Source organism: Prorops nasuta, unplaced genomic scaffold (genome assembly GCF_024137725.1).
Source record: "Prorops nasuta isolate Cenicafe-Biocafe unplaced genomic scaffold, Cenicafe_Pnas_1.2 PNAS00006, whole genome shotgun sequence".
In the NCBI taxonomy this organism is placed as follows: domain Eukaryota; kingdom Metazoa; phylum Arthropoda; class Insecta; order Hymenoptera; family Bethylidae; genus Prorops; species Prorops nasuta.
In genome coordinates, this window is record NW_027116803.1 from 3,503,824 (window position 1) to 3,515,982 (window position 12,159).

The 12,159-nt window shown below is 36.8% G+C and overlaps 1 protein-coding gene across 1 annotated transcript; it reads right to left on the reverse strand.

Annotated features, from left to right (window-relative positions):
- Positions 1–86: 86 nt before the first annotated feature.
- Positions 87–4,958, reverse strand: LOC136774539 (aconitate hydratase, mitochondrial-like). Its single transcript, XM_066728911.1, has 9 exons — positions 4,783–4,958; positions 3,608–3,762; positions 3,357–3,523; positions 2,529–3,284; positions 2,233–2,435; positions 1,851–2,139; positions 1,498–1,771; positions 1,077–1,425; positions 87–990 (listed from the first exon to the last, which is right to left on the reverse strand). The coding sequence occupies exons 1-9, from the start codon at positions 4,813–4,815 to the stop codon at positions 850–852; spliced, it is 2,367 nt and encodes a 788-aa protein (XP_066585008.1). The 5' UTR covers positions 4,816–4,958; the 3' UTR covers positions 87–849.
- Positions 4,959–12,159: the final 7,201 nt, after the last annotated feature.

The following is a 12,159-nucleotide window of genomic DNA, read 5'->3' on the forward strand; positions in this document are numbered from 1 at the left end:
AACAATCAAGAGTCACCCACAGACGCACACAATAAATCCAGTAAAAAAAAATTACTTAAATTACAAAGATATCGGTAAAAACTTAGAAGGTCTTCGCAATTTGATTTATTTCCAAGAAAACATTCACTATAAATTTGTTCATCCATTTATACAAGTTTTAGGATGTAAATTAATCTGCCTTATAATTAACCATAAACCAAAACGGTTTCTACTTGTCGGGTATTTACAATAATTTCTATTCGATTGAAGTTTGGTTGGAGTAGGATGGACGCGGACAATTGTTACATGCCACCGGGGGCTGTACTTGCTTTTGAAATGGACACGCTGGCATGACAATTATAATTCCGCTTCCAGCAAGATTAGAGTGTGCTTCAATCGCATGCGAAGCAAAACATCTGGTGCGCGATATTGTCTCATATTCCAACAGTTTCTTCCATGAAGTATTAGAAAAGATTCATTACAATTTCTTTTAAAAGAAATTCGATTTATCCGACACAATTCATTATTCAACTAGTATAACGAGATGATGACTAAGTTGAGGTATATATCATAATTGTCGCTCTAGCGAATTATTATTACCCTAATGAAAACAGATCATAAAAGTTCACCTTTTATCGGTAATATTGCCGACGTTGCATTGCTATCGTAATTTGCATTGCTCGATTACTATTCACCATTCTTCAAACAAGAATAGGAAAAAAGATCTGCTTAGGGTAAAAGGAAAAATTGATCTATTATACCGAACATTTCTCGTCCAATTCTTGAAATTTCTACACGCAACTAGCCATGTCCGTGTTTATCTCACTGCAAAGTAAGGCCAATGTTCTTCTCTCTTGGAAGATAATTAAATTACTTTCCACTAGCGATTTCTTTCATACGATTCAAAGCGGAACCAGCTTTGAACCAGCCAATCTGTTGCTCATTCAACGTATGATTCAGCGTAATGCTATCGACCTTTCCATCCTTATGCTTAATCTCTGCTTTCACCGGCTAGAAGAAACCAAAAATAAGTTAAATAAACAAACTTTCTGCTTAAAAAAAGAGTGGAATATTTATCTACTGAATGCTCTACAAACCTTTCCAGGTGCTATGTTTTTTAAATCTAGAAGACTAATTTTATCAGTCGGTTGGACTTTATCGTAGTCGCTAGGATTTGCGAATGTTAGAGGCAACAGACCCTGTTTCTTCAAGTTAGTTTCGTGGATACGGGCAAAACTCTTTACGATTATTGCTCGGCCACCAAGGTGCCGTGGTTCTAGGGCAGCGTGCTCCCGGGAGGAACCCTCGCCGTAATTTTCATCTCCAACGGCCACCCATTTCACATTATTCTTCTTGTAGTGGCGTGCTACATCTGGTACTGCTCCCCATTCACCAGTTAATTGATTTTTAATTTTGTTCACTTCGCTGTTTTCTGAATTTACAGCGCTAAAATTTTTGTGTACGTTTAATGAGAGAAATCTTCTATTAAATGTAAATCATACTTTAACATCAACTTACCCAATGAACATATTGTTTGAGATATTATCCAAATGACCTCGATATTTTAGCCAGGGACCAGCCGCTGAAATATGATCTGTAGTACATTTTCCTTTAACTTTAATAAGAACCGTCAAATCGGTCAAATCTTTGCCATCCCATTTATCGAAGGGAGCTAACAGTTGTAATCTCTGAGATTTGGGGTCGACGTCAACTTTGACAGAGCTTCCATCTTTCGGCGGAGAGTCGTATGTTTCTTCACCGGCGTCGAATCCACGAGCCGGAAGTTCGTCAGCTAAAAACATGTAATCGATTAGAAAAGTAGAATGAAATGACTGTTATCAACCGAATGTAGCAATGAGAGTTTTACCAACCGAATGGATCGTCGAGAGCGAATTCTTTTCCATCGGCACCTTTCAATTTATCCTTAGCGGGGTTAAAATCAAGTCGACCAGCAAGAGATAAGGCAGTAACTAACTCTGGACTAGTTACAAAAGCATGTGTTGCAGGATTGGCATCATTACGTCCGGTGAAGTTACGATTATAAGATGTTACGATAGTGTTTTTATCTCCTTTCTTAATATCTTGACGATCCCACTGACCGATGCAAGGACCACAAGCATTTGCTAACACAACACCACCGAATTCCCTAAGAGTTTGAGCCTAAAAAAAAGACCGCGTTTTATATAATAATATATTTCGATATTTGGCTAATGATCAAGATTGCTTATTTTTAAAAACTACAATTTAACTCACAATGCCATCACGTTCAATTGTAGCCCTAATTTGCTCTGATCCGGGGGTGACATTGAATGCAGATTTTGCTTTAAGGCCATGTTTCAACGCTTGTCTTGCGATACTAGCACAACGACCCATGTCCTCGTAAGAGCTGTTGGTGCAGGATCCAATCAAACCGACCTTGATCTCATTTGGCCATCCGTTCTTTTTGGCAGCTTCACCTGTATATAAATAGTAACATATAATATATTACGCTTTATGTTATTACCATATCCAGTTAGGTTAAAGACCCTTAATTATAAGATGATTCTTACCCAGCTTAGAAATAGGATTAGCTAGATCAGGTGTGAATGGTCCGTTTACGTGAGGTTCCAAAGTGGACAAATCCAATTCAATAATTTGATCGTATTTTGCGTTCGGATCAGCGTGAAGCAAACCGTTCTTATGTTGATCGGCTGCTGCTGCAATATCAGATCGATCTGTGGATACTAAATAATCCTGCATACGGTAATTGTAAGGGAATATGGATGTTGTAGCCCCAATTTCAGCACCCATGTTACAGATTGTGGCCATGCCTGTACAGCTAATACTATCGACACCAGGTCCAAAGTATTCTACAATTGCTCCAGTTCCTCCCTTAACCGTTAATATACCCGCTACTTTAAGAATTATGTCCTTTGGGCTAGTCCAGCCTTTAAGTTCTCCTGTTAACTTGACTCCAATGACTTTTGGACATTTCAATTCCCATGGAATATTGGCCATAACATCAACAGCATCAGCTCCACCAACACCTATACAGAGACCGCCAAGACCTCCTCCATTTGGTGTATGGGAATCTGTTCCTATCATAAGTAAACCAGGAAAAGCATAATTTTCAAGTATAATTTGATGAATAATTCCAGATCCAGGATTCCAGAATCCAACACCATACTTGGCACCAGCAGTTTTCAAAAAGTTGTACACTTCTTTGTTGATGTCTTTAGCACGCTTTAAATCTTGTTCCCCTCCAACTTGTGCTTCGATTAAATGATCACAATGGATCGTAGATGGTACTGCAACCTTTGGCAAGCCTAAAAGTTTTATTTATCAATATTCTGCTACTGAAAGAGTAATTGTTTATTCATTTTATGAATAAAGCTTACCAGAGCTGATAAATTGTAACATAGCCATTTGAGCTGTAGCATCCTGCATGGCAACACGATCTGGACGTAATCTGAGGTAGCTGGTACCTCTAACAATTTCTTGTTTATCAGGTTCATCAAGATGTGAGTATAAAACTTTTTCAGAAAGGGTAAGTGGACGTGTAAGCCTGATTGGATTTAAAATAGACACTTCAATAGAAGATAATTTAACACATATACATTTTTATTACAATAAAAATTTAGTTTAATACCTTTTTCTAACAGCTTTAAGATTAGCTTCCAACTTGTCATATGGGAGATAGCTTTGTGAATCGAATTTGGACATTGCAACTTTTGCAGCTGCAAAGCTGATAGGACTTGAATTGAAGCATCTTTGTTGGACATCTGCAGCAATCCCAGAGAGTTTCTAAAATTAATATTTTACCAATATTAAAAATAATGTGAGTGATTATTCAAATCATTGTCTATTATGTAGTAACAATTAAAATTTACTGTCAAAGCAATTTTTAGTTGTATATGATACTAACGCATCATCGAAAAATGTTTTAATCTCTTACAGAGGGACTTGTTTTTTGACATTTAAAACCCTAAGTGGATGCTGCTGCCATCTTACGTCAAAACATATTTCGAGTATGGGTATTTTAGGTATTTTATTTATCATTGGTCATATGCTTTAAAATAAATAATTGACTATTACGTAATTTTTCGAATTAGAATAGTATCAATAACTAAATTGTTAATTTAATAGAGTGCTTATTCAGTCACTGATATAATCTATAAAATTCGGTGCTGGAGATATCTTATGCGATCAATTTTAAAAATTATATCAAAATATGTCTATCAATCTATCTTTATAATTATGATACTCAGCGTTTCTGCAATGAATTGGAAGATACGCAATACAGCCTATCAATTGATAACGGAAGATTTTTTCATGCTATTTTATTTGCTATTTGGATTCTGAGCGAAAACATAACCTCTACGCTTGCCAAAAATACAATAGACATATATATGCTTCCTACGAAAGATTATGTAACTGGAGAAAAACAATATTTAAAAATCTATAACTAATAATTGCATCTAAACATTACGAATTCCATGTGAGTATACAACTTAATAAATGTATAGTGTTTCAAAGAATTGCTCTTAAAATCAATACATTTGGAAGTGCATATTATTTCAGGCAAATGTGGAACCAACGATGCAGTTTTTCACATAAATAATTGAATGTTTAAAAGTGAATGATGACATTACACGATTATGTTAGCAATGTCTGCTAGAGTGGATGACCTTTAAAACTGGAGGAGTAAAGCAAGTGGCTGAAATATTGAAATTTCGTAGGTATTCCTGGCTTTTCACACAAGGCTCAACAGAGAATATCTTTGGGATCTAGATCGAAAGAATAATAATTTAATTGTTACACTACCTGAGTACGTAATGTTCTAACGCAATACGACATTTTCGTTTAACGTTGTCTTCTGTGACGTCGTAACTGGTGCTAAAAAGATAAATACGTCGTGTAGGCGCAGACGCGTGATAAAAAAAAGATTTGTGTTGATCTCTTATGGCAGTCCTTCTCAAACCGGCCACAAGAGAACTGAGGAAATTTTGGCTCCGGTTCTTCTCTTCGTATCAATGTTAGACAGCCGCGCGTGCGCCGATGGAGTTGTATCGCCATCGTCATGCCACCGATTTTATTTTCCTAACTCTTTCAGACTATGTCATAGCTTAGTGGATACAGTAGATAGAGAAGCTTGACGTAAGACCAACGGAGTAGGCGCTGCCTCATCTACTAGAATTATCGAAACTCTTACCTAAGCTACTTGTATGTTTTACCCTTTGCTACTAACGTATCGGCCGAACTGGGCTACATCTTTCTCTCCATGTAGAAATTTTAATTCTTTCTCAGATAAAATGCACGATCCGTTATAACTACAGTTTTCTTAACAAACATGAAGATCTGATTTACTATGTTATTGTTGATTGTATTTTACGTGAAAGCTGTGCTCTCGCTATAATCCTAGTTGATCAACCTTCCTCTGACATTATCTGCTATTGCTGAGGAGGATATATACGAAGATAAATTCAAAGTTTTGCGATGCTTTCTTTATCTTTTCATATTTTTTTTTATTGATGATGATAGATAAGAGGTTAATAATCCCGTCTCTCTGGAAAAATTAAAACGCTACATAAAAACTACCTTACCAATATTTATTATGACTTTTCTAATGCACATCAAATTATAATTGCGCATGGTTTGTTCTTATGTCAGCATAATTATACTGTATTAGATATACGTAATGTACAAAGATGCATTTGAGTTCTCTGAAAAATTGAACCAGTATCGATACCCCCTTAACCTACAGAAATGTGCAGCATAATTGTTTCGCATTAAAAGAGTCCAGAGTATGTAAACAAAATGTATTAAGAAAGCAAGAGGGCATGGCGAATTCACATAATATGAAAGAATAACATGTTTCCTTAACGATGAAATTCACCGATCGTCGCCATGGATTTGAACTTGATTGATTTCGCAACTATAATAAATTTCGTTCGAACATACAAGTTGCTACAATGAAATTGGAAGAGCAATATTTCCGATGAGTTAAAGAGAATATAATAAGCAGACTCATGTGCGAGGGTCATGGTTTATTTATAACGTGAAATCTACAACAGATGCGATAAGATTTTGTATAGTACTGCCACAATGTTATAACCCAATGAGTATACGAATTCTTTATATTTGCTAAATTTTTTACCACTTAATCGTCTCGTTAGTTATTTGAAGCATGACATTTAATTGCTTTAATGGAACCGAGTGTAGCTCAGATTTTCTTGCCCCATATCCATGTTTCTCCCAAGAAGCGAGTGATTCACTGCTAGGAGGAAAAAAACATTAAATGTTTGGTTACCAAGAAAATTACGAAAACGCGTTCCTCGTGTCAACGTACATTAATGAAATTTTTTAAACTGTTGCAGTGTAACATCATCTCGACTGAAACCAACAACAGCAGTCTTTCTTCGAGGTATAAATGAGATTCGATTGGAGAATGTTCCAAGGGTTGGAAAAATATTTTTTTTTCTATTTAACGAAGCGAAAAGCGGAGGCCCATGTATGGGTCCTTGACATGATTAAATGGCTACTTGTGGGTGGACCAGGACACGTTTCGTCATACTTTAACCGTGGATTCTGCACGTTGTATCTACGCTCGCATTTTGCTCGTATTAAACGATAATATTTTCCCTTGCGTATATTAATGAGAGTTAACTTTGCGAAACTCATTTAAACACGGTGAAATTAAGACGAAGCATACATTATTTACTATCAACTTGGTTCTTGTAATTCGTGTTATCTCTCAGGCAACGGAAGGTGACCTCGTTAATTCGAAAAATTCATTTTGTCATAGCGAGGCCAGATGCGAAATCGCAATGACAAATGGAATGCGAAAAATCGAATATAATTCAATCATGCCATTAGATCCAAGATATTTTATTAGTTTGGCGTAGCAAATATATCGAAGGAAAAGTTGCAAGATGATTCCATCCTAGTTTTGCGTTCTATGTATTATTATAGTATCCATAAATCAACAGTTACTATTAAAATAATAATACGATGTTCGAACTCATATCAATAGGCTCTTGCCTGTCGTTACGTTACACCTACCTTATATAGTTCGAAGGTATACCTTGCAGCTGAAAAAAATTAAGTGCTGCCTACCAGCGATAACCACGATCTGCTTTCAGTCAGTCACAGAATGATGCAATATTCATTTCAAACATATTTCAAGTACTTTTATTTCAAGTGTTTATTTTTTAATTACTGAAAAAGACACCTCTCAAAGCGCGCGAGATGAGAATGAGATACAATTAAGTACTATTATATTTTATTGAAAACTCCTCCATTTATCCTTCGATACCTCGATCCACGACAAACTCTTGACCTCGCATATGTCAAAGACGGGGGTGTAATTTCTCGAGTCGCCTCGGGCAAATTGGGGGGAGCAAAGCATTTTGCTTTCGCTGTCCAATTGCCCACGGGCTCTCCTTGCCTATGGCTAAGCACCACGATAAAAAGAGTCAGATCTGATATTTTATATATATATATATATACGTATACGTGCTCGTAACAAATTCTAAACCGGCGAAACACGAAATTGACAAAGAAAATTTTTAACCCTTCCCATATCAGAGTACGCGTGTGTATAATACACACATATATTTACCTACCGTTAAGGCACAAGTTACACCTATAAATATAAGAAACGAAAAAATGTTGGACTGATTGCTGAATTCTTCATTCCGAATAAGAATCTGCGGCAGTCAAACGCTTCACAGGAGAATTAACCTTTCACTTTTAGTCGAGTCAGGATTAAGAAGCCCTCGGCGAAAAAAGTTTATCTGGTTGACAGTGGTGCTCGACAAAGCATGACAGCTGGCCGTGGCGTGTGTTGGAGCATGACGGTCAATCACGTTACGTGTATTTCCCCTTTGCAATCGCTAGAATTCCGAGATAAATTGATAATCTAGCGTCGTTCCGTGAGAGCTAATGCAATTTTCAGCCATGATACGTAAAAATAAATAACGCCAATGCACAGTGGCCAGTGTCCATACCGATTACAGAGTTACACGAGTGTATAGAAATCTGTCGAGATCGGTAATCGCTGGCATGAAGAAATAGTCCAGTGAAGATGTAACGAGAGAAAGAGAGAGTGATTTGAAGCAAGGCTTTTCAAATTGGAAGATGCGTTCGGTTTAAGGCTACGCGGCCGTGCAATTAATGCCTAAATAGGGATCGATCGGCATGAGCCACGCTGTTTTTCAAATGGTTGGGATTCTTCAGCGGTGGCTGGTGCGACGATACGCGTCAGTTTTGTCATGATTCATATGATCGGTTGCACTCGACTTTGGACGGGTTTGCAGATAAGGCATGGACCTCTACTCTACGACGGCTCGCGTGCCGCAAATCAGCAAATAGGACTGATTTGTACCTGCTTCGCAGTAGGTGCTCGCTCGTTTATTGCTGAATCGTGAATACCGACCAGCTGTACATTTCCCGTTCGTTCTTTAGCGTTACGAAGCTGCCCAGAACCTTGCCAATATTTTATCAAAAACCCTCGTTGGAATCTCAACTCTTCGGGATTGCCAAAGCACCGCTGTGTACTGTGCTTGTCGATAAATTAACGCTTTTCCTACGCAATACGATATACTACGTCCTCTACAGGATTTCCACCTTCTTTCTAACGTCTCGGTAATATCTCATTCGGGACATAAAACGCTGACTTTGTCCAATGAACCACTTTCTTCTTTCCTGTGTCTCGAGCGTTTATCTAAAATTGAGTCTCTCTTCCGTTTTCTTTTGTTCTCTATTCCTATCGTGTACTTATTATTTTGTTCGTTGAGATTGTCAAGTACATGTATATAATGCTATTGATACGTGCAATCGTCAAGATTTAATTTGTGGCTTGTAAGTGGTTTGCACAGTTTAATTTATAAGAATTAATTACTCACTGTGAATAGGGAATAATTGGTTATTATTCGACGGTAAGAAAATGCCGTGGAACAAACGACTTCGGGCGTGTCCAGAAAATGCCGAGGCAGAACAGATCGGGGTGTCCCGTCTCAGAGATGACGTAATTCCGGAGAAAGCAAGTACGAGCATGGACACGAGGACAGACGATTCATGATCGCGTACTTACGCTGGACCTACGGGCGTGCTCCTTACAAAGTGAAAAATAAAGGAGCGAAATGCTTTCGAGGTGGATCATGAATTGTTGCGCAAAGTCGCTCTCCACTCACTCCACATTGCGCGGTGAATCAGTAACGGACGATGCGGTACTGCGCGTATATCGATATCGACCGTTTTCCTATATATGTATGTGTAGTTCCGTTATTTCGCCATTTCTATGCATTTCTCCCTCCCCCCCCCCCCCTCCCGATTTTTACCGATTATAACAGGCACCGATACACGTAACTACACTTTTATAATCAATTTTTTGCCTGACACATTTTCTACACGCGGAAGAAATTTTCTACTGGATAAAATATACGCCTCGTGTCGCGAAACTGATTATAAAATTTCTCGTTAATTAAACACACGCCCGATGACGCTAATCATAAATTTCATAATTTCCTCCTTCGACCTACGTTATTGTCATGGATTATACATACATTCTACCGCTGAACCTTGAATCTAACAAGTCCAGCCAGCATTTCCTACTTCTTTCTCCGATGGCACAATGAGTCTGCGATACACAGCGAGCAAAGTTATTCCACAAGTTTTCTTATTTTCCTCGAGTGCTAAGAGCATCAATCTTGTTTAAATATTATCTACTGTTATATAAAATAATAGTTTGTTTGAGAATTATAGAAGACTGAATGCTACAGTGTTTTTCAAGCAGAGATATAATTTATTTGCATTGCTCCAACCTACTGTTGGATAACCTTAATTACTAAAGAAATTAAGGAATGGCCATCTTAGATTGATTATCTTTTTGATTTTTAGTTTTTTAAACGCTACTGGTAATGCGTGTTGAATATATGAAACTATGAGATTCCTTATCCATTACGTAAATGAAGGGGTCATAAAGACCTTGGCAGTGTGCAATAGTCAAGGGTGAGACCCTCCCCCCTCTCTCCCTCTTTCTTTCTCTCACACACTTCTATTGACAGATTAAATTAGTGTAACCAACTCTAATATTAATTAACGAGTTAAAATATACTCTTAACAAATATTTAAAAATATACGATACAGTAAAACTATACACAATCAGCAAAAATAATTATTACTATACAATGATTACCAATTCATTTAAAGCATAGATACGGAAAAGTTAATAGAAACATAAATCATGTTTATTATAAGAAACGTATAGAACCTGCATTTAAAGAGTAGTATGAAGGTGTAATGGTAATTTAAAATTATAGGTGACAGTCAGTTCGAGCTGACAAAAACTCTCATTTGAATATATTGATAGGGAAAGCAAAAAGAGCTCTTTCAGCCAGAAGCAATAGCCTGTGGATATTTAACACTGGTTGTTAAAACTCACTCGACACATTTACTTTAAAAATGTCATTCTTCCCATAGGCTTTCATATTACACCGTTATATTTTTGATGATTAAGCGATAAGCCAGGAAAGGTTGTACTTTATATACGATAATATTCTCGAGAAGGGCTATCTGTGGAATTTTTGCACGGTCTCCTTTACTTGTTATCGAATGCAAATAAATTCTTTACACTATCGTGAACTTTCTTATCGTGGGGAAATCATAATACTTAGAATTTTGCCAGCTATAACTAGATCGACCAGAGCCTTTGTCTGTATGAACTCCAGGATCTAATAAGGAAGCATTGCTCACCGTTGCTTTTCAATTTAAATTAGACATATCAGCGTTTCGAAAACAAGAAGCAGGTCATTATTTAGCAAAATGCAGGCAAGAAGCTGTAAAGATCCGAAGAATGAAGATAAGCTTAGCAGCTATATAGTCAATCTTTCACTTGGAATACCACTCGCTTCTGTGTCTTTTTTGGAGGCTTTGTAGTCACACGAATAATTTTTTTGATCATCTTGAACTCGGTATTTTATTGCTTTTCTCAGGATATTTTGGCAATTGTCGTCTAAGAAGGTCAAGCAACACGTAAACACCATGTCGAAAGTTTCACACGCATCTCACTTCTCTATTGTTTCGTTCTTGAGAGATCAACAGCGAAGATTACTATTCCTTTCCACTATTTTACACCAAACTCTTGGCAAATATCGTCAAAACGTTTCTGTTATTTCGTGAGCTTCATTTAGAAGATTTAGTAGGATTATAACAGCAAGCAAAATTATGTAACAATTGTGATATGTGTTATATGAGTTGTAAATTAATTATATAATTAACTGTGAGAGCTGAATAGAATACGAAGGGGTTTATTAATTCCAAACTCTTTCTAGTATGTAAGTCATGCTTTGTCGGTGTTCTATAAATTCTTGATGAATAAATGTTCTATGACAGACGTTACATATAGTATGACGTGCAAGTACTGGTTATAAGAACGATCACCACCCAGCTAGCACCGGATCAAACATCAATTATTTTATTTAATATACTGTCTACTGCCAACAAAGAGATAAACAGCAGAATAAAAAATCTTATAAAATCTCTACTTAGGCTAATTCAGAAAAATAAACGTTTATAGTCTTTTATTGCATAATTAAGACGTTGACTAATCAAGAAAGAAGTAGATGTTGCTCCAACATCCAACAGGATATCCTTTAACAGAATTTAGCAACTGATTAAGAAATAAAAAAATCATTGTAATAAAAATCGCTCTGGATAGAGAATCTGTACTCGTGATATCGCCTTGTTCTGTTTATAAACGATATTTATGCGAAGACTTTGCAGGATCATCTTGCCTCGCGATGAATCCAAGAAAACTTTATAAGTCATTTATTATAAAAGACACGTGTATGAATGTTTCTCTACGCCTACTAACAAGTTAGCGAGTCCTTTTCAAGTGTCCATGTTTTTTTTTTCTATGAGAGATGCAATTTTCTAAAAGACTCCTTTCCTTTTATAATCCTCGCATAGGTTGCGCGTGTCGTTGTAATTGCACCAGATTGCCCGAAGCAAATAAATGATCGACGAACTCTGCGATTATGCCCTGTCTATCCCTTTGCTACGAGAGAAGAAAATTTACAAAATTTAAATTTGTTTTGCAAACTCTTTATTGTTCCGAGTCTTCGCTAATCACAATTTTTTAATCCGGCATATTTCACGTTGTACAATGGAATTCATCGCTGTAACTGTAATCTGTTATGA